The following is a 25,706-nucleotide window of genomic DNA, read 5'->3' as shown; positions in this document are numbered from 1 at the left end:
TTGAGGAAGATGCTGAGAAATGCTTCACTGCTTTACGATTATCAATAACTGGTTCAGAAATGTAGTTATTGACCTATTTTTCTGGTCATAATTAGGGGTAAAAGAAAAAAGATATATATATATATATATATATATAATATAATTGTTTACGTTACTTAACTGCACTATATCTCTTAATTTCTTTATTGAATTTAATTCACTATTCTTTTTTAATCTTATTTTATTTTTTATCATTATTGTGGTTTTTATTTCAATAAAATCTTCTTTCTTTTTTAAATATATATAATTAACATGCAAATATTCCCAGCATTTATTCCTTTTGGTGTTGCAATTACACTTCCAGACGCTAGATGTCAGCAGTCATTACGTCCTTCGCAGTTCAGGCAATAGATCTTGGCAATGACTGAGGGCGAGAGGATACAGTCGACACAAGTATCTTTTAGAACTTGTGTTTGGACATGTTTTGGTTTAACGTTCTATTAATTCAACCAAAAGATAATGGAATAATCGGAAAATTCAGTGTCCCACTAAAATCGTTCCGAAAATAATTTAAGTGTATCGTAATGTAATGTTTTGTGAGATTAGTGTTATGATAGTCAGAATAATCAAAGACATTCCAAAAAAATATTATTTATAGAAGTCTTGTTGATGTTACTGTATGGTACGACTAAATGGACATTTTTATTTAAGGATGGTAACAAAAATGGGTTATAAGAGTTTAATTTAATAGCTCATATCTGGACATTTACCATGATTTTCTTGGTAATAACCACTTGTGTCATGAGTGACAAATTATCACTCGGGGATCCAAAGTCGTTGAACAGTTAAAGTCTCAGGTTCCTTATAATCCATGCGTTTGTGTCTATTGTAACAGTTTATTTTGGTGTCTAAACAAGAAGGAACTGTCACGCCTGCAGTTAATACAAAACTCTGAATTCTGAGCTGCTCTAGTAGAAGAACTCACATTTCCCTGATCCTTAAAACCCTTCACTGGCTGCCAGTTTCTTTCAGGATCAATTTTAAAATTATTGTTCTTACTTTTCAGAGATATATATGGTCAGGCTCCTCCTTCCATCAGTGTGTATTTGTTATTTTTGGATTGTTCAAGCGCTTTGTGACCCTGGTCTGAGAAAGATGCTTTACAAATAATTACTTACTTACTTACAAATAGTTTTACTATTACTATAAGTATAATTATTGTCATTCATCTCATCTTCATAAGTGGCATATTTATAGGGCAACATGAACTTTAATCTAATTTCATTTAGATACACCTGACGGTAGTTCTTGTATCAATAGCTTTGACATTTTAGTGTACTTATACAGTGCTTTTTGGCATTGCATGTTTTCGTAGTAAGCCAAATGATACGCACACGAGTTACTTCATGACTTTGTCAACATGTTAAATATACATTGGCATCGTCCAAAGTCACTAAAAAACCTCAATACTCCAAAACATATTGAGAAAATACACATGTACTCACCTAAGGAGAAGCCATCCTTGTGGACGAGCCAGACTTTTTCGTTGTTGTACCATGCTCTCTCTGCTGCTATCTGCTCCTCTGTCCTGCCCTGTCGGTTCAAATCTTAATTAATCTTAAATAAACATTTTGAGTCTTTAGTACCGAGGTTTTTAAACTTAATCACACAAGGGGAGGAAACATAACAATACATAATACATAATACATTTTGATGATGATCGTTCTTGTTCAAAAAATGTTACCAAAACGAGAGATCAGATGCTCAAATCTGACTCAAATCTTAATACTTTTTTGCTCCGGTTTTATGTTGACATGATTTAAAAAAGCCTTTCAATTTCACATGTCAATAGTCGAGTGCTCCGAGCCGCGGGGAAGACAGACGGATTATGTTGTGTGCGCCCGTGAAGAAGTTCAAGATTTATACTGATTATGATGCTTGTCGAGCAAGACTTTCAGTTCATAGCGTAACAGAAAAAAAGCGAGTCTGTTTAGATTCTTTTTATGTCTGAAATCTAAAGCACTGGGGAAAAAAAAAAGATAGTTATTCATCAGGCTTCAAATTCCCTCTTGTTTTCAGGCCAGAGATTATGTAAAAGTGTATTTAAAGATCAAATCATTAGATTAACAGATCAGATTTTATTATGTATAATAACAACCTTTGCTACCCATTCATTTAGTTATAGATTTTCCTGGGCTTTAACCAAAAAAAAAAAGCAAATAAAAGATAAACAAGAATCACAATAACATGTAAATGAGACCAGCAAATGTGTTCAGGCTTCATGAACATCAGATACTGGACCAAATAAAGAGGCTTTTGTCACCGGCTCTGGCCGGGATGTTTGGGCGGCAGCCAGAGCACAGCTGAGGCTGAGGCGGGTCAATAACTCACTGTGAGGTAGCGTAACAGATGGAGCCACATGAGTAATGAAACCTGAGCTAAAAACCCTCTCAAATGTTCAAAAGACACAAAGAAACACGGGACACGGGGGAATAGAGAGGGAATTGACTATCGTGGGTCGGTGACATTGAAGTCCGACCTTAGAGGAGGAGTGGGCCGCCTGGAGGATCGCCACCGGGTCCACGGTGCTCTTGGCCTGCGAAGGGAAAAGGGAAACGGGAAGTTTGACAAGAGGCTGTATGAAGTGGACAAATGTCAACAAGCGGGAGTTAGAATTCAGGTCGACCAACAAAGACGTCGCAAAGACGGTTGTGTTAATATTGTGGCAACAGAACGTTTTATTGGTTTCACACAAACACAAACTCGAAAATACACACATACTGTGGTTAGATTCGCAGACGATTAGCAAAAGCATAACATGTTATAGTTACTAGGGGCATGATAAAATATCGATACTCCGTATATCGCAATATTATTTTCAAGATACTGTAACAATGTTCAATAGCACTGTACTTTTTCCTTTCAAAATGTAAATTAAAATTAAATTAATATCTTCATTATTTAAAATAACATGCAATTATTCATGCCGTGTTTAATCATTTTTGTGTCGCAATTAAACTTCCTGCCGCTCGATAGCAGTCTTTACAACCTGCGCAGTGAAAGGGACAATGAAACCGATGGTGACTGAGGACGAGAGGATACAGTCAACTCCAGCAGCTTTTAAAGCTTAAGCATATTTTGTTTTGGAAACAACAAAAGGCAGTTATGACTTCGTCAAGAGTCATGTGTGGTCTGTAAATTCTGCAACACCAGACAAGTACTTGACTATACTACAAATATATTGTTGTTGCTACAGTATCACAATGTATCGTGATACATATTGTATTACCAAATTCTTGCTAATACACACCCCTGATGGCTACAGTGACCAAAAAAAAAAATAATCCCACTGCTAACCCAGATTATTTTGATAAGTAGAAAACCAAACACTGAGACGTGCATAGAAAGGGTTAAAATATATAAAAACTTCAATGAACATCCAAAGAGTAGCGAGCGTCGGATGGAAGGTACCTGGGAAGTTTTGCTTCTGGCGCGCTAGCCATGCAAACAGCCAAGAGGACAACAGCATCCAGTGAACCGTAGAAAAAGGGACAATAGACACTTAGCTAAAGATCAGACTGAAAGAACCCGTGTATCCCTTGATATACTCATGCTTATGATCACAACTAATACTTGCAATGCAATATGCTATTGCTAATAGGAATGAATGGGTTATGGTTAGCTTAATGGAAAACATTTTCAAAAATGTATACAGTTGTTTTTGCTCCAACCTTAATCCAGCATTATTTAATCTCTGAAAGGTTTTTTATTAAGTCAATGTATGTCCGAATAAAATGTACATTCACCGAAATTTCTCTAACAGGTACTATGAATAGTATGACGTTGTCTTAATTTATCTTAAATATCTTCAGGTTTTTTATGCTTTTCCGAACAAATGTATTTCCTTCAACATCAATTTTACTGTTATTAGGCATATTTGTGTTATTGTAGACAACCATAATGTATGTTCCTTACCTTGGCTTACAACATGTATATCTTATATATATATTTATATATATAATTAAATAAACATCAATTTGCTTCATATGACTTGGTGGGCTACGATCTATAAGTAATTAATTAGTATTTATAGAGGGCTTTTCCAGACCAGGGTCACAAAGCACTTAATCAAAAAATACCTCAAAAAATAAATACTTAAAAGGTCAAGACAACACAGAGACAAACAGTATCAGAAAATCAAGGAAAAGCCTATAAGACAGTAAGATTCATGTTTTCCCTTCAATTATTTTTGCCTCCTCTTATTATTTATCCACAAGAACTAAAAACAAAGGATGTCAGGGAAGAATTGTTTTCGTCCAGATCCCTCTCGAGGATAGTATTTTTTTTTTCTCAAGGCAAAAAACTGATTAAACCTTTTGCCTCCAGGACTCATCAAAACAGGCCTCCGGGCGAGTGCCGGGTTGGCGGAGATCCAGTTTCTCTGCTAGCTTAACCATGGCTCTGGCATAAACCCAACCGGCTAAATCCCAGGCCAGCAGCTAACAAGAAGACACGAAAGAGTATGACCTACATCACAAAGTGTGTTTGACGTAAGCCTACCTTGAAGCAATGATTTCAAAGATAAAAGTAAATAATGTGGGTTTAAAGTATGATTCACAATGTTTTCTGTATACAAAATTCAACTTAATGATACAATCATTTGTTAAGTGGGAAGAAAGCCAATGTAATTGAATAAATAATTCCAAATCTCTTCAATCTGCTGCTTGAATTCAATAGAAATAGACTTGAAAAACGAAGAGTCGAAGTCAAGGTCGAGAAATAATTGAACCATGGTCTCAGTCTGTCTGTCGGGCCCTCAGAAGAAAGCAACAAGCTGGGGATGACTAGCCCTCAGCAGCGTCTTCCATCTTCCGCTGTGTCGTCGCTAACAGTTGACCTGCCCTTGACTCGTTCTTTTTCACGTTCTTTAAGCCAGTATCACTGTCTTAATATAATGATCACTTTACACCCCCTGTGAGTAATTCATAGATGATCCAGTAAAATCACTGCATCGTCAGCATAATCATGGTCAGGACCTACTAAAAAAAAAAAAGAAAAAAAAAAGGCCTCTATTTTCTGCATCATCAATTCTTCCATATAATCCAGTGCATAGTTTTACTGAACTGCAATGAGATGCCTCACTTAACCTGAACTCTCTTACGTCTGTTCTCCCCAAAAACATGTTTCCAGTCGTAGTCCTGGATAGTAGTCACTACACATTTCGTGGCAAAAACGGGAGGGAAAAACTTCATGGAGGGAACCAACATTTATCAATATCAAGAGGAAAATAGAGGTAAGAAAATCACCCTTTTTCAGTACATGATCGGGGAAATCGATCCACGAAATTAGTCTAATGGTCTTATTTTATAGCAAACCGATTTAAAGAAGAAAAAAAATTACAGTCCATTAGTGTCAGTACATGATCTGGCAAAATCGAGAAATCAAAAAGCAGTCCATTTGGGCTTGTACGTTACATCTCAAATCATTTTAGATGTAAATCTACTCTTCAAGCATAATTCTTTTACATATTACAGACGGACGGATGGATGGATGGATGGATGGATGGATGGATGGATGGATGGATGGATGGATGGATGGATGGATGATAGATGGATGGATGTTAGATGGATGGATGATAGATGGATGGATGTTAGATGGATGGATGGATAGATGCATAGATAGATAGATGGATGGATGGATAGATGCATAGATAGATAGATGCATCGATAGATAAACTCTAAATAAGTTTTGTCTTTTTCTATTTACATTAAGTGTAAACATGACACAAATATTTGACTTGTGATATACTCTGAGCTTCCAAGTAATACCACAGTTTTCAAGGACAAACTCTATTATTACGATGCTCGACATAAATCTACAGCGGTGGAGCTCATACCATGTTTACTCTAAACCAGGGGTCACCAACATGGATGCTGTGGTACTAGCCCTTTGGCCTGTTTATATCAAAAATTATAAATTAAGTTTCCTTGCTCTTATTGCCCCATTGGCCTTTATTAATGAATGAATTACTTGATTCGTGTATTAGTAGAATATCATTAATCCTACATAATAATATACATTGAGTAGTTTATGAAGTTTGTACCAAACTGAAGGCAGCTCTTCGGCCACACAGGAGTAGGTTCTAAACTGTCATGGTAGCCAACAAAAACCTTTACCAACAATCCCATAATAGTTATCTTGATATTACCCCCTACAGTATGTTATAGAATCGATGATTCATTTTCCTTTTCATCTTTAAAAAAAATGGATGGTTTGAAACTTACAGGAACATTCGATTATTGTCTATATAAAGTTGTATTTTTGAACGTTACGCACATCGCTGATTTTCCAGGTTGTGTACTCAAAATACTGACTATACAATACACTCCTTTTTAGTCTGAATTTTGTTGCCATAAAAACCTGGCAAATCGAGACAGGCCTCTGTAGGCATGAGTTCCCGGATATAGTACTGACACCCTTCTTTACCTACAGTCATCTCAAACTAGAATACCTAGTTTCCATGTTACCAGTCGACTTCCTGAACCTTCAGGAAGCTGGTGATCAACAACTGATCTCACACTCTGTCTCTTACACCCCCTCTTGGGGTCATAAAAAGATATAACACCTTGACAGTTGTTGTGCCCTTTTGAATAAAGACCAGCAGGCTCTCAGGGATGCATAGTCTAGCATGAGTTTCAACGACCATCAGTTTCATCAAAAGACAAATAAGACTTAAGTTACATCATTGGTCTCCACGGCAAAGATCCTCTTCACACGGCTGTAGTCTTCCTCGGAGGGAACCAGCTCCGTGGTCTACGGGTGGATTTAGGTGTTACAGGAAATGAATGTGATGGAGGATGAACAAGGGTTAGAAATGGTGAATGTTAACATAAAAAAAGGATGAAGGACAGGAATGAAAACAAACCTTTTCACCGGACTGAGGCTGTGAGACGCCGATCGGCTTTTCGTCGGAGCTCGGCGTAGAACCAGGCGTCTCCTTCGTTGTTAACATGGAGACAAACAAAATGGAAGACATATGGGAGTGATGAGTATGAGATTATCTTGGGGTCTTAAGCTTGGAAGATTTTTGTATCGGACTAGGTGCAGTGAAAGGTTAGTGAAAAGGTGGCTGACAAAATATTGGATGGCAGCAAGTGAGTAAATAAATAAGTAAAAGTATTTTGTAAAACGCCCTTCTAGACCAGCGTCTCAAAGTCCTTAAACAATCAAAAGGCAATACACATTTAAAAATACATACACATTTAAAAACTCTAAAAGACAAACACGGTCGTAGAAGATTAGGAAAAAGCCTGCACAAATAAAAAGGTCTTAAGATGCTTCTTAAGATGCTTCTTAAGACCTTTTTATTTTATCAAATGCAGAGGGAGCGGGTGATGGTTTCAAAGTTAAGCCTGGAAGGATTTCTCTCCTCTGGTCCCGGAAGCATGTTCAGGAACCATCAGTAGATTCTGATCCACAGACCCCAGAGCCCGAGCTGGGGTGTAAGGCTGGATCAGATCACTGATGTAAGGAGGAGCCTGACCATGAATAGATCTGAGAGTAAGAACCAGAATTTAAAAATTGATCCTGAAAGAAACTGGCAGCCAGTGAAGAGTTTTAAGGATCGTGGAAATGTGAGTTCTCCTACTAGAGCGGGTCAGAATTCTCGCTGCAGAGTTTTGTATTAACTGCAGGCGAGACAGATCCTTCTTGTTTAGACAAGAAAATAAACTTTTACAATATTCCAAACGAGAAGACACAAACGTTGAGATTATAAACTCCAGAAAAAGATATTTGGATTTAAGGTGTTGGAGTGAAAGAGCTTATCTTTGACATCAAAAGAGTTAGAAATGTAGGATGCATGTGGCAGATTACTCGGTCTTAAAGTCAACTGACTAGTCGATTATGAAGTGAAGTGCACATGTATTCCTCAGACCAATCGAAAGTCGATGAAAATTGTATCCCAGCTCGTGTTCACACACCATGCGGCACTCTGAGGTTAAGCATCAACCATGCTTCACTCAGTACCTCCGGCTTCTTCATCAAGGCCACGGTGCGCGGCTTCGGGATGAACCCCGAAGGGGGAGCCAGTGGATCCACTTTCGGAACCGGGATGAAACCGACCGGTCTCGGCAAAGCGTTTTGTTTCGGGGGCGCCGGGGTAGATTTTCTCGGGATGAACCCGGGCGGTGGCGACAACGGATTCTGTTTGGGGGCGGGGATGAATCCGGCGGGGGGCGCTAGAGGATCCGGCTTGGGAGCGGGGATGAATCCGGCGGGGGGCGCTAGAGGATCCGGCTTGGGAGCGGGGAGGAATCCAACAGGTGGCGCTAGAGGATCCGGCTTGGGAGCGGGGAGGAATCCAACAGGTGGCGCTAGAGGGTCTGGCTTGGGAGCGGGGATGAATCCCGCCGGTGGGGTGAGAGGGTTGGGTTTCGAGGTGGATTGTTCTTGTTGCTCTTCGGCGCCCCTCTCTTCCTCATCGCCTTCCTTCCCCTTCTCCTCCTCTGGCTTCCCGTCGTCCATCGCGTCCTCTTTACGATCCTGGGTGCGAGTCCGGGGTCGATGGTCTTTGGTCCGCCCTCTTCCCATCAGACTGGTCAGCCCCACGGAGATATCGTCCCCGGCTTCACGCTGAGGCCTGGACGTCCGAGGCGCCGACTCGGCGGCTCCGCCACCGGGTCCGGATGGATCCGCGGTGGTGGCATGCTGGCCCTGAGCCGCCGCCGACCCGCTCGGAACCACCCGTCGGACGACTCTTCTCACGACTCTTACCACCTTCTTAGCACCGGAACTATGCTCCTCTCCTGGGGGGTCAGTGCGACCCATTGTATCGTTAGATTCGGCGGATGGTAGAGAATTCTCAGTGTCTACCGAAGAGGCGGTCTGACCACTATCATCAGACTAGATACAAACAAGAAGGATGATTTTGATTATTTAATAAATAAACTCCATGCACAAAATGCCAATTTTTTTAAAAAACAGATTCATTGTTGATTCAAGAGGTGGTTGATTTTTTTTTTATAGCTCGACAAGAGAAACCAGACGTTTCTTTCTGCAAAATATTGTCAAGCCGTTCTGTTGGTGTGACTCTCTCTGTGATAAACTGCTAGCCTTGGGTGTAGATTAATATACCGACTCAGTGAGACGGGTCTAATCCCAACAGCTCTGCCTCTATCGGTTCGTCATCGGTTCGGCGAGTGAATCTCCCTCCGTGTTATCATTTATCTTTAACTTCTAATCCTGAACTGAGACACACAGGGGACCCGGAGCTAATCCCAGCTAGTAATAGGTACAGGGCAGAGTTCATCTTAGTCGCTCTTCCTGCATCTAGAAGTATTCCTGACTATCCTGGTGTTGACTGTTGATTTTATATAAAGGTTTAAATATATATCTTATATATGGATGGATATATAATTTTATATTGATCACCTTACCTTGTAAAAAGTAAGTTTAATGTGAGACGTTTTCTTTATTCAAAATTTCCAGTCAAATGTATATATTTATATATATACAGTATATATATATATATATATATAATATCATATTAATCACTGTACACTGTAACAAGTTACTCTAATGTAAGACCTTTTCTTTATTCAAAATCTTGAGTCAAAAAAACTAAAGAAAAGTAATTTACATCCAATAATTTGCATGAGAAAAAAAACAAGTCATTTTTAAAGTTAAGTTTGTTTTAATAACAAAATAAAAGTTGAGATATTATAATAGTGCTTAAAAATCTCCCTCAATTATATCAAGCCAGGTCCTGTACTGGTCCTGTATATTTGTATTTTCTTTATACATGTGTACAGTACATACTTTTATTTTACTCGTACATACTCATATTTTAACATAATTAGCTTTATTATACTTTTACGAGTACAATCTAAACATTGTTTGTTTTTTTAATACAATCTTATGTTGTCTGTTGACAAAAAAAAAAAAGTCTATTGTTTACATACAAACATGCAAAATTAACTACTAGTCATACAGTTGTTGTTTTTAGTTGTTGTTAGTGTTTTTGTCTGGATTGTTGATGAATCATTATTTATTATGATGTAATTATTACTATCAGCTTTGTTTTTCTGATATTGTTGTATCATTGTCAATGTTAATGTCATTTTTACGTTGTTTACGTTTTCGTTAGTGGTTTTAAGATGGTCAATAATTGAATTTTAAAGACTTACATCAGGCTTGTTGTCAACTTTAACCTACACAAAAAAAAGAAGCCAGGAAACAACATGAAAACCAAAAGTCTGAACAATATCATTTTATGAAATCGTTCAACAAACAAGCACGTGAAATGGTCAAAGTTGCAAACAAACAAAAGAAAAAAAACAAGACTTTCCTTTTGCTCCCAAAATGAAAAGCGTGATTTGTACGCCATGATGACAGACCAGAAGTCATGGAACAAGCTGGCTATGGGGAGATGAATGGAAGGATGAGAAACAGTGGAAGTGACAGCATGGGGAGGAGTTAAGATGAGTGGATGTGAACTGAAACACACTGTGGAACACACACACACATATACACACACACACACATATACACACACACACATGTACACACACACACACACACACACACACACACAGTACAGAGACCATGCTTCACTCTAGATACAAGACATGAACTTGAAGACATGAAGAGATGAAACTTTTTTCTCACAAAGCAGTCAACACGAATCATAAACAACTCTTTAATTAAATAAAGTTTTAAACAGCGATTCTATAAAGTAATTAGTTTTCTCAAGATATAATAACATTTCTGCTTCTTCACCGAATTATACATCAATATATGACTCATGTCTGACTCTTTAAGATACATTTACGATCATAATAATTGCATTATTTTCACAGTCATTGTTAGATATTAAACTGTTTAATAGTCACATGACTCTTAACTCGTGCTGACACGATAAATAAACATAATACGAGAGGATTTGAAATCATTACAGAAACATGAATTTATGGAGTTTTGAGTGTGAGATTTTCTGTCAGGATTTTGAAGGTTTGTTTTTGTGATTCAGACGGAAAAAAAAAAGCTAAAGCTAATTTTTTGATTATTATTAGAATAAAATTAAAACAACAGTCACTGAATTTGTATTTTGACCCTCATGTTTAACTCAGATGAATAGATATTTATAAAATATATAATACAGTTATTCTGATATAAATACAGATATTAATTTACAGGGAATAAATGTATAATATAATGTATAATATACAAACATTTAAAGTATAATATTAGCACTCAAAAGGTGTTAGCATGAGACAACAAATGTATCTTTAGTGATACTGGATTGACATATATTTTCATGTAAAACAGTTTTGTGTGTAATGTTGCTGAATTATGAACAATTTGACTTTCAAAAGAAGCTCAGAAGTTACAAGAGTCCCTAATATTTGAGTCGACTACAACCGTGGCGCGATCCAGCCAAACACGAAAGTTCACACAAGCCTGAAACAATGTTACACCATCTCTCGTCTGACTTTCATCAGACGCCTAAAAATAGTTTCAAAAGTCTGGAAAACTCCATCTAAGTGCCAGTCAGAGCATGGAGAGCAACGCACACAGACTCGCACACAGACTCACACACACACACACACACACAGTCCACCAGAGGCCTGAGTCCATTACCTTCTCTCCAGGCCTGGTTAACCTTCCAATCTTGCTTTTGTCGCTGAAGCGGCACAGCAGGACTAAAACCTGACTCAATGGAAGAGCACCCACAAGTCTGGATTGAGTGGGAGGGAACTTTTACAGGGAAGAGGGAGTGTTTTTTTCTCTGGAGTGCCGTAACACGAGAGGTGCTAGGCCGGGTGCTGAGGGACAGCTGCTGAAATACACAGAGGCTAATAATAGGATTTGCCACACCAATCACAAGTGCCACTCCCCCCCCCCCCAAATACTTCTGTCTTCTCTACACTTAAGAATTAAGAAAATCTCCTTTAGTTCACTTCTTCACATTTTCTGTTACTGGTCACTTTAGGTCTAAACAAGAAGTATCTGTCTCGCTTGCAGTTAATACAAAACTCTGCAGCGAGAATTCAGACCCGCTCTAGTAGAAGAACTCACATTTCCCCCGAGCCTTAAAACTCTTCACTGGCTGCAAGTTTCTTTCAGGATCAACCAACTTTTAAAATTCTGGTAACTCTCTGAGCTATTAATGGTCAGGCTCCTCCTTACATCAGTGATCTGATCCAGCCTTACACCCCAGCTCGGGCTCTGAGGTCTGTGGATCAGAATCTACTGATGGTTCCTGAACATGCTTCAGGACCAGAGGAGAGAAATACCTCCAGGCTGTTGCTCCAAAACTTTGGAACGATCTTCCTCTCCCTCTGTGTTTGATGATCTACTGACTCCTTTAAGAAACATGTTAAGACATTAAAATGTGTATGTTTTTTCACCTGATTTATACTAGTGCTGAATATAGTATCTTTAAAATCATGGTCAACAATTAAATAAATACATTTTACTTTCGAGCATGTAGAAAATATAAAATTATTTGTACATGCAAAAGAAATAAATATAGATAATAATAAAGCAAAAAAAAGGTAAAAATTATGAAACACTGTAGTTTGAAAATATTGTTTTTAATTTCCTACCCCTTTTCAATTATTCTTCAAATTGCCCAATATTTCATATACCTCACATTTTATTTTATTTTTGCCTTCTCTAATTTTGTTTTTTGTTAATAGTTTATTTTAAGTATAATGAGTGTTTCTATTAAATTATTTACCATGTTATACCTTTTGATGAGATAAAGATGTAAACAAATTTCCGGGTTAAATTAATATCAGACATAAACAACAACGATGCACCCTTTCCACCACTGGAGAGCGCTATACACCAACATAATTCCATCTGTGTAGCCATTCAACTGACGCACTACTGACCTAAATCCAACATGAATAAATTAAACATATCAATATGTTTTCTCATGAAGAGAAAAGTCAAGATTAATAAAATCATTTATAAGAAAAAACTGTATTTTACTTTTTTTTTTTCCAATATCATCAATCTGCAATTTTGTTTATTATTAATTATACTATTTCTTGCTTATCAACCTTCCATTCTGTTCCCTCACCTTCTTTGACTCCAAACAAATGTGAACAACAATGGCAGGTTAGGGTCCCGGGTGGTGGGCGGGGCAGCTGGCTTGGAAGGAGAAACGCAGCCTCAAGCTTGAATGAGCAATGATGGCTTTAATCTGGAAACTTCCCCTTCAGACTCATTATCCATTTAATTTATCAGGGGGGTGGTGGGGGAAAAAAAAAGTGACAGATAGAATATCCGGAGAGTTTTTGGCAGTTTTCAGAACATCACTGATGATAACCGTACAGTTAATCTCTCGGTCAGATATTAGGTCACAACATCCTGTCAGCTGTTTGTCTACACATGGTCAGTGGAGACCAAGATTAACCAGCAGCCATAAACATGGTTGATTCTGACCTACTTTATGTCAACATACAATAAAATCTGCTCGATTTGAAGATTGTTCTGCAGAATATTATCAATTAACTATTAACTAATTCTGCTATAAATATATATACATATATATATGTATATGGAAAAGCGCTATATAAATACAAATGACTTACTTAGTTACTTATATATATATATACAGTATATACCTTTATACCACAAACAGTGCAATAAAAAGAAAGTACAAGATGACACAATCTAAATCTAAAGATAAAGAACATAGATCCCAGAAAAATAACAAAAAAAAGGGATACAAATATTAATAGATTGATAGAATCATCTTTTCAGTCCACTCATGACCACAAACTCAGAATTAAACAGTCTAATAGCACGAGGATTGAATGAGTCCCTGAGTCTATTAGTGTTGCATCTGGGAAGGAGCATTCGTGCACTTGTATTGACCTCAAGCAATAAACTGTTTTCTTATTCTCAAGAAAACCAAAAAAAAAAATTCTTTGCTTTATTTATCCCTTGTGTTACCTCAGGGTCACAGTGACCTTTGTTTTTGAATTTCCTACCCATTTTTAACTATTCTTCAAATTGCCAAATATTTCTAAACATTGTCCATAGAAATACATTTTGTATAAAACCAACATATATCTCGTCTTGAAATAATCTATATTGCACATAAGCAATATTGCACAACAACTTTAATAATATGAATAAAACAAAAAAAGGAACATTTATATTAGTTTAATTATGTTTTAATAATAAATATATGTATTGACCACAAGTCATAAACTGTTTTCTTATGGGTGGTCTATTCTTTATTTATCCCTTGTGTTATCTCAGGGTCACAGTGAGTAAACATATATCCATAGAAATACATTTAGTATAAATACAACATAATAAAGTTCTATCTACCTTATCTATATCTCGTCTCGAAATGATCTATATTACACAATATAACACGGGGAAAAAAACTAATAATAATAAATATACATATGACCATAAGCCATTAACTGTTTTGTTATTCTTAAGAATACAAAAAAAAGTATATTCTTTATTTATCCCTTGTGTTATGTCAGGGTCAAGGTGACCAAACAAATGTGATACCACAAACATATTTGTTTTTAGGCCACTGGGTCACCTTGAATCAGAATCAGAAAACCTTTATTAGTCCCGCGAGGGGAAATTCGGTTTAACAGCAGCAAGAGAAATAAAAACACCCAGAAATAAAAACGAGAAATAAAATCTAAATGGAATAAAAGATAAATCTGCGCTATAAAGTTTCCAATTTTTATAGAAAACTGTCCGCGAGTCTTAAAGAGACAGTATGATGAAAAGAAAAGTTTGAAAAGACAGAGGCAAACCTCGGAAAAAAGTAATAAACCCAAAAAACACTCGGAGCTGCTGTTAAAGTCGCCGTCCTGTCGGCGCCATCTTGAACATGTGTGTGACCCAGAGCTAACACAAGGGTTAAGTGATATGTATGTAATATGCATAATTAATTGTGTATATAAAAGCATGAATATATTTAATTATATAAAAATGTTATCACTAATATAGTAATGAAATTTCCCAAAGGAATCAATCAAGTTTTATCTACGGTATCTAATTGTAATTATTGCTGTAATACACTTAATATTCTAATTCTATTGGTTTATTTTTCCACCAAAACCTCTTCTTATATATTGACCAATATACTGCTTTGATTATAAGTAAATCATTTCTATTTTCTCCACTCGACACTCATGTTTAAACTACCTGAGGACACACACGCTTAAGTCAAACATCGTTTTATGAGGTTGATTGTCGTAAAGACGAGGTTTTACGCCACATTAATATATCACAGGAACCTTGAAAGAAACATCTGAAGCCAGGAAGTGGAAGTCTGAGTACAAACACACACACAGAGAGAGGGTTCTGCCAAGTTGACAATGATCCAAAACAAACCGGCTAACAAAGTAGCCATTACAAAAGCCCTGACCTCATTCATATTTGTGGCCAGAGCTGAGAAAGTACAAGTCAAGGTGAACAAACCTTTAAGTCAAATCCTACGGTTTGAGGGGAAAAAACGAATGAAATGTTTGTTTTCTAGAAAGTAATATAAGAATAAAGTGATATTATGTCTCTTATTTATTTGCTATTAGACAAGTAGAAATGATAAGTGTGTATGAAATGTCTGGTTTGAACTTGTAATGCAAAGAGTTGACCCAGGATTCAAAGGTCCAATCTTATTTATCTCTTTAAAGGCCTTCCTCAGACCTCAAGCTCCTCAATCCTTAAAGCTAACCCTAATACTGCCGGTCACCATAAAAACCTGACTCCATCGATGAGGTCCATGGTTGGTGAGACTCCTTTAGTGTCAGATTTACAAGTATTTAAACACAAAAGGGAAACTTATTCAATTGCCTACTGGTTATTTCATATCTCATCAGCATTCTTCGTGCAGTTTAAAAAATATATGATTTAATTAATTATTTCTAGAGGTTTTAGTAGTTAGTAGATTTCTACAAGACTATATTGAATTGTTGAGATATTTTGTGAGGTGTTAGTCTACACCCTCTAGATCTATAGCGGTCATCGATTGTGGATATATATCGATTTATATCTTCATAAACCTGCCAAAAAATTAGCTTTATAAATTTTTTTAAATGGGTCTTACTTTTAGAGTTAGAACGATGTTTGAATAACCAAAACAAACAACCTTCCTTATTGTTCCTCAATATAAGTTACATATTCACACACTGATGTGTAGGGATTTAAGAAAATATTGATACATTGATATATCGCATTATATTTTTTCAAGATACTGTTACAATATTCAACAGCACTGTATCGTTTTTTTCTGCTGTAAAATCATAATCTATTTGTTCTTTTATTGTTTACATCTCAATAAAGTGTGTATAAAATAAAATAACTCATTTTTTTTTTACTTACAACCAACACGCAAATATTAACCACGTTTGTTCATTTTGGCGTTGTTATTAAACCTCCAGCCGCTAGATGGCAGCAGTCATTACGTTTCTCCAGCAGCTTAATCCCGCAAGATCCCGGCGCCAACTGAGTACGAGAGGATACAATCGAGTCCAGCAGCTTTTAAAGCCGATGTTTGGAATTTTTTTGGTTTCAAAACAAAATGAAAGCAGTTACGAGTTAAGAGTCATGTGGTCTGTAAATTCTGCAACACCATAGTCAAGTACTCCACAATACTACAAATATATCCTTGTTCCTACAGTATCGCAATATATGGTGATATGTATTTTTTGGCCAGATACTTGCCAATACACAGCTCTTCTGATGGGAGTAGGCTGCGACGCACCGAGCCATCTCAAAATCCACAGCAATCATGGTTAAGTGTGTTGCTCAGGGACACAACAACACGATCAAATCCGGAGCAAGTTCTTAGCCACAAGCCGAACCACTCTACCGTCTGATGTCCAGGGTTTGGATAAGCATGATGGACACACTTTTAATCATCTCAAGCTGGACTTTTTCTCTTTTTCCAAAAAAGGCTAATGTTGGACTTCACTGTAAGGTTGTTTTCAAATGCTTGAATTGTAGTTATTTAAAGAGAGAAAGTGTAGTAATTCAGGTGAGTATAAGGTACGGTGGCTGAGCAGACCTTGAGCTTCGACCCTGAGCAAAGTAAGTTCATCCCTGAGATCCTAACCTCTCTCTAATCCACACCTAATACTGTCTCACTGCGTCTCCTGGCTGGAAATGAGGATGATGTCATTTAAATGGTCAGCTCAGGGAGGAGATTACACCATTTGCCAATTTCCTAATTATATCATTGTCTCTCTGCTCGACAGGACGATTTGTTTCTGCCCTGCTTGGATAGCTCAGTGTGCAGCTGACGTGGATGAACTATTCAAAGGGTTTTATTTCCTACTTATTTTGATTTCTATTAGAATAAATGTGTAATTTTTTCTTTTCATGGTGATCATCAGGTTTGCCTTCAATTTGGCGTGAAATCGGAATGACAATAAATACCTGATTTATCTTTTCAATTAGTCTTCTTGCCCGATTTATCGCCCAGATCTGTACACCAGGGTTTTGTATTGTAAAAATTAATCGTCAATAAAAAAGGAGTAACGATACAATATAATGCGTAACTGTATTGCCCGAGTACTTCTTTATTGCGTTTTGAAACCAAACTATGTCCAAACATTGTCCTTAAAAGGTGCTGGAGTCGACTGTATCCTCTCATCCACGGTCATAACCAGGATCTTGGAAGATTTCTAGTGGGGGGAAGTGTAATTGCACCGTAATAAAATAATGAACGCTGTGAATATTTGCATGTTCATAGTAAATAGCACATCTAATTTGTTTTATGTTATACACATTTTTTTAATACAAACCATAAAAATAAAATCTGATTTTAAAGCCAAAAAAAGGTTAGGTTTGGAATATGGACACAGTATCTTCAAGTATATTATTTTATCGACATTCTTCACCCCCCACCCCCTACTGTACACCACGTTTTTCTGATAGATTTTTGCAAGAATAAGTGACTATTGGTGTTTATTTACAAGTTCAAATCCCCAAATGTGTTTTTATTAAAACATTTAACACATGTTTTTATCTTTTAAATGGTCATGTTCGATTTTATTTTTGAAACTATTGTTTTTTCTTCTGAGTTCCACAGCGCCTGTTGTTCTGACAGCAGCTGCAGCTCATCAAGCAATCAACGCCTCGACAGCAAAGCTTAAAGCCACCGCTGCTGCAGCAACAGGCGCCAGATTATAATCATCACTTCCTTGTATGTACATTCTCTATTCTCATTTTTTTTCCCTTGTTCTTAGTATTTTTTCCTCCTTGTGCCTTGTGTACTTTTTGTCGTTTAACCAGCGCCTGTGTGTGTTGCTAATCACCGCTCTCTTTGTTTTTTCAGTCTTCTTGGTTTTTTGTTCTTTTCTGTTGCGCTTTAAGTTTTCTTTGGACTGTGATATGGACACTTTGTTTTGATTTTGTTTGATTTTTGGAACTGTTGTCATTAAACAATTTTTGATTATTTTTTTCAACGGCATATCGTATTAATAAAAAAAAGTTTATTTTGAAACAAAAAAAGAGAGGAAAAGTTAATTCAAAAAGATAGTTTGGAGCCGACTTGCAACAAATGATGGACAACAATTGTGAACCGTAACAATTTCAATTCAGAGAAACTGTTGAATTGTTTCGAATATTTGTACTTACTTGGCAATAATTCGTATAACACTTCACCTCGATCTATGGGTCATAGTTTAAAATACATCAATCAATGTCTGTTGTGATCTTGTGCCTTCAATTTAGGACACTTGGTCTCTGTTTCAAAGGGAGATAAATGAAAATACTTGTCCTAAAGTAAGAATGAATGTGGAACTATGTTGCTTGATGGGTTACACATGTGTCTGTAAGTGTGTTAAAGAGAGCAAACCAGATCTGATAATAACCAACTATAAATAGTGCAGCTGGTTCTGGGTCAGTCTCACATGAACATTCTGCTTCTTTTTCTTTTTTTTCAAATGGCCTGTCTAGTGGCGATGATGATGATGAGGAGGAGGAGGAAGATGCGTAAATGTAGGACAGGCCAGGATGTGATGGTTGACTTCTAGGACAGACAAAAAAAAACGTTTAACTATGTTGACAATTAGTTAGAAGAAAGAGAATTTGAATATTAATATTTACAAATCCAACATGAACTAGAGAAAATGGTTTTGAGTCATTATTGTTTTGAAACCAAAATATGTCCAAATATCGGGTTTAAAAGCTGCTGGAGTCGACTGTATCCTCTCGTCCTCAGTCAAGGCTACGATTTCATTGTTGCTTTAGCTGCGGAAGACGTGATGGATGCTGCTTCTTCCGAAACAAAAAAGAACGAGAACAACGGAAATATGTAAGTCTAAATACTTTATTTTACATACATGTTATTAAAATATGAACCATAAAAGAACTATGATAAAAAATAAAATATGATCTGAAAGACAAAAAAACTATTTTATGTATCGTATTTGTTACATTCATTCCTTTTTGCTACAATAAAAATGTGTATTTTGTGATATTTCTTATGCTCTCCGCACGAGACACTATGATTTATCATTAAATATGTGTACTTTACTTTACTGTGGTGAATTAAACAATTATTCTATGTACTATGATAATAAGATTTATTTTTTACATAATATGACACAGTATTTCTGACATGATATGAGCAACAATAAGAATTATGCTGAATCCGTTTTATTTGGCCCGCCAGATGCTCTGCAAAGTACTTTTTTAAGATGTTAAAAGTGTTTAAGAAATGTTAAGGAACAGAGATTATCCGATGTCTGTTATTATACAGGAAGTAAATACATTAATTTGGAAAGGATTAAAAAAAGATAATTATATATTCAGTTCCTTAATATTTATTCAAAGGGCAACTAATGTGTTGATTTAAGTGTCTTTTTAATGGATCTTGAACCTCTATTGTATCATCAGTATTTGTCTGTTCGTACAAAAATTTAATATTTATATTAGAAAATGTGCTTAACTAAGAACAATAACACTTCTGGAGATTACATTTTGTTTAACCACACCCACTCTGCTGTGATTGGTCAAGCATCGCGGCTTGTCACCGCACGTCATCAATCCTGGAAGTCTCCACCTCTAAGGGACTCGTTGTATAAACAAAGCGGGCATGATTACAACTGGCTGGAGCAGTGAAGCATTATTACATCATAATGGACTCCGCTCTTGTAACCTCTCATTCGCTGAGATTTCAGTCAGGGGAGAACTTTATAAAGTAATAAGTTGAAAACATGGTCATCCTGAGAGACATCTTGTAGAGAAAGACTTCAACATTTGAAACATGTGAGTGAGTCAGGGGAGTTGAAGATTTACATGAGTTGCCCTTTAAGGGTAGCTTTATCAAGTATTATATATATAAATATGTGAGCTATAAATAATCGGCACAGTCAGCAAAATGCTATTGAAAACGCATCGTAACGACCCCAAAAATAGCTTTAAAAACATACATTATTACATATCGCACAGTATAATAAAACAGACCCGAATTTCAAAAGATGCATGGGATTAAAAAAAGACGTGGTTGAATGTATCGGCTCCCGTCGAGCGACCATGACGAAAAAGAAACAAAGTGAATCAATTCACTTGAGAATTTAAGTATGCAAACACTGAACACTGAATGTTCTCTGTTTATGCACTGGAACCATCTTGTTTTGATCAGTTACACATTTGAAAATAGAAGGGATTTGCATAATTAGACAGTGGAATATTAATGAGGAGATCTTTCTCTCGAATAATAGATTTTATTGACACATCATGTACAGTTTTATATTTAAATCTCAGATAAGAGTTGAAATATTCTAACCCTATTTGTAGGGAGATGTTATAAGGAGTTTAAATCTAGCACCGCCTCGACTTGTTGCACATGATAATCTATGTAAAAAAAAAAAAGGATCTCAATGGGCTGCCGGGCCCGGCTCTTGCAAGACCATATGGCCATGAGCTGTGGCGGCGTTTGGGCCGTTGTCTCCCTCAATGTCCTATTGTCTGGTGTCAAAGGAGCGCGAGGGGGGGGAGGTGGGATTATATATACACCAGGACACATTCTTTCTTTTAAAACACACAAACTCCCCCCAAAGCGTACAATCACAGGAGCACGTTGCCAGGGTCATTACAGTCCCAACACAAAAAATCACAATTAAAGCAAAGACACCTTCGAATTTAAGAGCGTTTTTGGAGCATTTGTCCGATGATTAACGGAGATTTTTACAAAGAAATAGAAACGTGTACCATTATTATTTAGATATATAGGGAATAGAAGAACCTTAGTAGCCTCGGTATGTATCAAAACAATGTATAAGACATCTTGGATGTTTACATTTTGATTAAAAGTGGCAATCCAAGTCATTTCATGTGGACCATCAGATGGTTTTACTCAAAATCAAAGTAGTTTAATGTTCATGTTGACGTATATAAAGATGCCAGTGTTTAAGATAAGATAAGGCAGTGAGATAATGGATGTCAAAATGACATATTGACTACAGATAACAGTAAAATTGTGGTTAAAGTAAAAGGGATTTTATGGAGATTTCATGCTCCCAGTTTTTAAAATACGAAATGTGTTCGACCCCTGAACAAGAGTTCGGAAACATTTTGGACCCCCTGTGTGATTAAGTAAAGGAAACAAACTCCAAATACCGCAACCCATTCCAGGAAGACGGTTTCTCAAAATCAGAACCAGAGTTCCGAGTTGAGAACAGATGTTAAGCAGCAGGAAGCACAAGAATATAATAATTAATAATGATTATTATTATTGTTGGAATGTTGATAATACAATTCACTAGCTCTCTTTTGAGTTGTTGAACGTGATACTATTAAATGAGCTCACGGTAATACAGTAACACACTTTCTGTATTGAATATAATATTATATATATATATATATATATATATATATATATATATATATATATATATATATATATATATATATATATTTATGTATGTACTGTCGGTTACTTGGAGAAATTAAAAGGCTACTAAGATACTAAGTCGATTATACAATTTATTGTGATACTGTATGTACAAGGATATATTTGTAGTATTGTATAAGTACTTGACTCTGGTGTTGCAGAATTTACAGACAACATGACTCTTTAAGAAGTCGTAACTGTCAATTATTTTTGAAACCAAATTATGTCCAAACATCGGTTTTAAAAGCTGCCACAGTTGACTGTATCCTCTCGTCCTCAGTCATCGCCGGGATCTTGCAGTATTTCATTCATCCTCTAGCTGCGGAGAACGTAATGACTGCTGCCATCTAGAGGCTGGTTTAAGGTTAATTTCAACACAAAAATGACAAAATGCTGTGATTATTTGTATGTTCAAGCCACAAAAAACCCTTTAAAAATGTTTTTCGATACAGTGCTGCTGAATATCGATACAGTATCCTGGAAATTGTTTTTGTTTTTTTCTATATTTAAGTGTGGTGATATCTTCCTTATAAGTTGTGCTAATCTTTACGAATAGATGAAACAAATGGTTCATCGGTTGGGCGCAGCATGTGTTTATTTTTTCATTTACTTTATTATAACATATTTATGTTTTTATTGTATATTCTACATCTCTCATAGGGTTTCCCAATCATTTTTGTATTCTTGGAATTTAAGCTGAATTCGCCCCCATTTCCAGAACATGGATTTTTCTTCAAGCGCAATGTTGTCTTTGTACAAGAAGTGGTTGTAGCTAAAAGAAACATGTGTTCGCACTCAAAAATCAAAAGGTAAAACTCACATCAAAGGCGTCTCCTTGGTGTTCAGAGTTCCTCAACCAGCTTCGATTCAGCTCGCTCAACTCCAAGATGGGCTGCACCTTCAGTCGAACCGATTCCCCCGACTGTCGGATCATCTCCACGATCTCGTCCCGGTTCTTCACCTCCACGTTCACCCCGTTGATCTCCACCAGCCTGTCTCCGGGCACCAGGCCGATGGTCTGATCCCCGGTGCCCACTCCCGGCTCCGCGAAGTGGACCACGCGCCGGCACACCACGCCGTCGGACTGCCGGTCTATCATGGTGGTGCGTCTTAGCGAGAAACCGAAATCGCCCGTGTTGCGTCTTTTTAGCCTCAGCTCTCGTGGAACGGGTATGTTTGGCGCGACGATCTTGGGAAGCTGAAGGTCGACGCCAGGGAATGTTTTTTCCACCAACTCGGGTACATGGACTTTAGATTTAGGGTGTTTGAAAGCTTTATATCGAGCGTGCGTCCGTAAGTTCCTGGGGTTGGAGGACTCAAAGCGTATGTCCTCTCGGCTCCTCTGTGGGAGAGTCCTCTGACCCGGGTTCAGTTTGGCTAACTCGCCAAACCTCGCCGCCCTTTCCTTCACAGAGTTGCCCTGATGTTCCAGCTCGTCGCCCCTCAAGTCCTCCACGGAGCTTGCGGCACTACCCGCTTCCTGTCCGGGTTTGTCACAGGTGTTGCTGGGCTCGGCCTCCAGGTCGGTCAGGTTGAGATCCGCGTTGCTCGCCACCTTAATCGGAATTGGCCCCGAAATCTCCAGCTTGGTCCTGGGGTCCTTTTTGGAACTCCCTCGGTTGAGGTGAAAGAAGCCTCTTCGGATGCTCATCTCTTCCAAACTCTTCAACTCCTGTGCAGACATGCGCTCTTTCTTCTCCTTCTTTTCCTTTTTCTCCTTCTTCCCCGGGTCCTTCTCCTTCTCTTTCTCCTTGTCTTTCTTTATAAGGTTAAACATGTTGGCATTTCTTTTTATAATGAGTGTCCTGAAGGTAAATACCAAATAGACGAAGTTTCATTTCAAGGAAAAGTGCTGTTGCGTGAGCTCTGAAAGAAATAAATGCAGATTAATATTTAAATGTCAAATATAAATGGCAACAAAAACATATAGAATTACTTGTACATGTTTAACTACTACTTATGTACTGTGTTCTTGTATTCTTCTAGTTGGTGGGTAAGTAATTATTATTTGTAGAGCGCCTTTCTCAGACCAGGGTCACAAAGCGCTTGAACAATCAAAAACAATACACAGTTAAAATATATACTTTAAAAGGTCAAGACAACATAGAGATAAAAACAGCAGCCCCAAGAAAGTCAAGACTATGAATAGATCTGAAAGTAAGAACCAGAATTTTAAAATTTATCCTGAAAGAAACTGGCAGTGAAGAGTTTTAATGATCAGGGAAATGTGAGTTCTTCTACTAGAGCAGCTCAGAATTCTCCCTGCAGAGTTTTGTGTTAACTGCAGGCGAGACAGCTCTCTCTTGTTTAGACAATAAAATAAACTGTTACAATATAATAAAAGAGAAGACACAAAAGCATGGATTAAAAGCTCCAGATTGTGTTGTGGCACCAGTTTAGAGATTTTCCTCAGTTAAGGGAAACAGTTTTTGGTCAGTTTTTCGCAGTGTTGTACAGTTGTTATACAGTATTTATCTTTATTTCAATTATGACTGTTTTTGATATTATTGTTTTAGAATAGGTGTACTGTATGTTACATCTTTTTCAAAACGTTCATCCTGTTGAGACGATTAAAATATCCCAAAATGAGGGAAGAATAAAAAAATATCAATCAACCAACCAATCAAAATATACTTTTATTTGATGTATTATTATAAACAACAAATAACAATAACTCCTTTTTTAATTATTTAGCATTTGGGACCAAGTAAAAAGATAGATTCACCTACTTTTTTTTGTTTAGTGTGTGTTTGTCTAACGCTGTTATAAGTAGAATGATTCTGTAAAACTTATATTCTTCATTGTAGTTACAGTGTATTTCTGAATTAGTTTTATGTGGGAAATAGTTTCTGGGTAATATCAGAAACGCAGCTTGTAAAAACAATTTACCCAAAAAAGATCACGTGGGAAATGTGGGACCAAATCCGACTTTTAAAAGTTTGCTTGTTTCTCAGAATATTAAAAGATCAGTTTTTCTTTAAATACCTGATGAAACTTGCGAACACAGTCGATCAAAACTACTTCTTTAATCTTGTCCAATGTCAGATAAATGTCAAGGTTAAAATTAAATAAATTGACCTACATTTAAAACTTGAAAAAACTATAAACATCTGAATAAGGTTTTCAATTTCTTTAGCATGAAGCTTCTTAGCTGCACATTGCACACTGTAGCTAGCATTGACATAATTTGAGTGTTTAAGTTTAAGTTAAAATTCACAAAGCTAAAAAAAAATGTATCAAATAAATTGTTTTATATCCACTGTTGGGGCTTTTTAATCCAATGTATTGAGTTATTCTAAAATAAAATCACACAAACTACTATCCACTCATGCTAGCACAGTCACCTAAAGCTAACTGACTTCACTCTCCCTCTTAGTTATTTGTTATAACAAATATTTAAATGTATAATGTGTCATTTGTTTTGTTTTTTATATTTGGTAAAAGCTTCTTTGTTTGTTGGCTCCAAAAAAAAATGTGTTCTTAATCCAAGCTTAATCACTTCTTTATTGGGTCAGAAAAGCTGTGGTTTGAGCACAAAAACAACACCCAATCCAAACATTTACTAAATAACAAATATATAAACAAACATTACAGAATGTGTTTCGTATTTAAATAAATGTTTATTTAGCTGATGGTTATTTTCTGTACAGCTTGGTTTGTATTACGACAAGTCCAGGATATAATACCCTCTTTAAGCTGCTTTGCCCTCATTCAAAGACCAGAGGGAATACCGCAGTTAAAATAGAAAAAAAATGTTGTTTTACACAATTCTTGCAAAAAAAGAGAACGAATGAATGACTTACCTGTGGATGACATCATGTTGCGTTACCTGGAG

At 36.7% G+C, this 25,706-nt stretch overlaps 1 protein-coding gene across 1 annotated transcript in view; it reads right to left on the bottom strand.

The window, feature by feature from the left end:
* The window catches only part of LOC148066051 (unconventional myosin-XVIIIa-like), a 94,881-nt gene extending 71,196 nt beyond the window's left edge, over positions 1 to 23,685 (bottom strand). Inside the window, exons 1-3 of the mRNA XM_087806740.1 lie at positions 22,692 to 23,685; positions 2,519 to 2,575; positions 1,485 to 1,572 (exon numbers count right to left, since the gene is read on the bottom strand). Of these exons, the coding sequence (XP_087662866.1) occupies positions 1,485 to 1,572; positions 2,519 to 2,575; positions 22,692 to 23,648 (1,102 nt within the window). The 5' untranslated portion in view covers positions 23,649 to 23,685. The remainder of the gene's footprint in view (positions 1 to 1,484; positions 1,573 to 2,518; positions 2,576 to 22,691) is intronic.
* Positions 23,686 to 25,706: the final 2,021 nt, after the last annotated feature.

This window comes from Callionymus lyra, chromosome 14 (assembly GCF_982586985.1).
Source record: "Callionymus lyra chromosome 14, fCalLyr1.hap1.1, whole genome shotgun sequence".
NCBI lineage: Eukaryota > Metazoa > Chordata > Actinopteri > Syngnathiformes > Callionymidae > Callionymus > Callionymus lyra.
The sequence above is the reverse complement of the archived record's forward strand: the minus strand, read 5'-3'. Positions and strand labels throughout refer to the sequence as shown.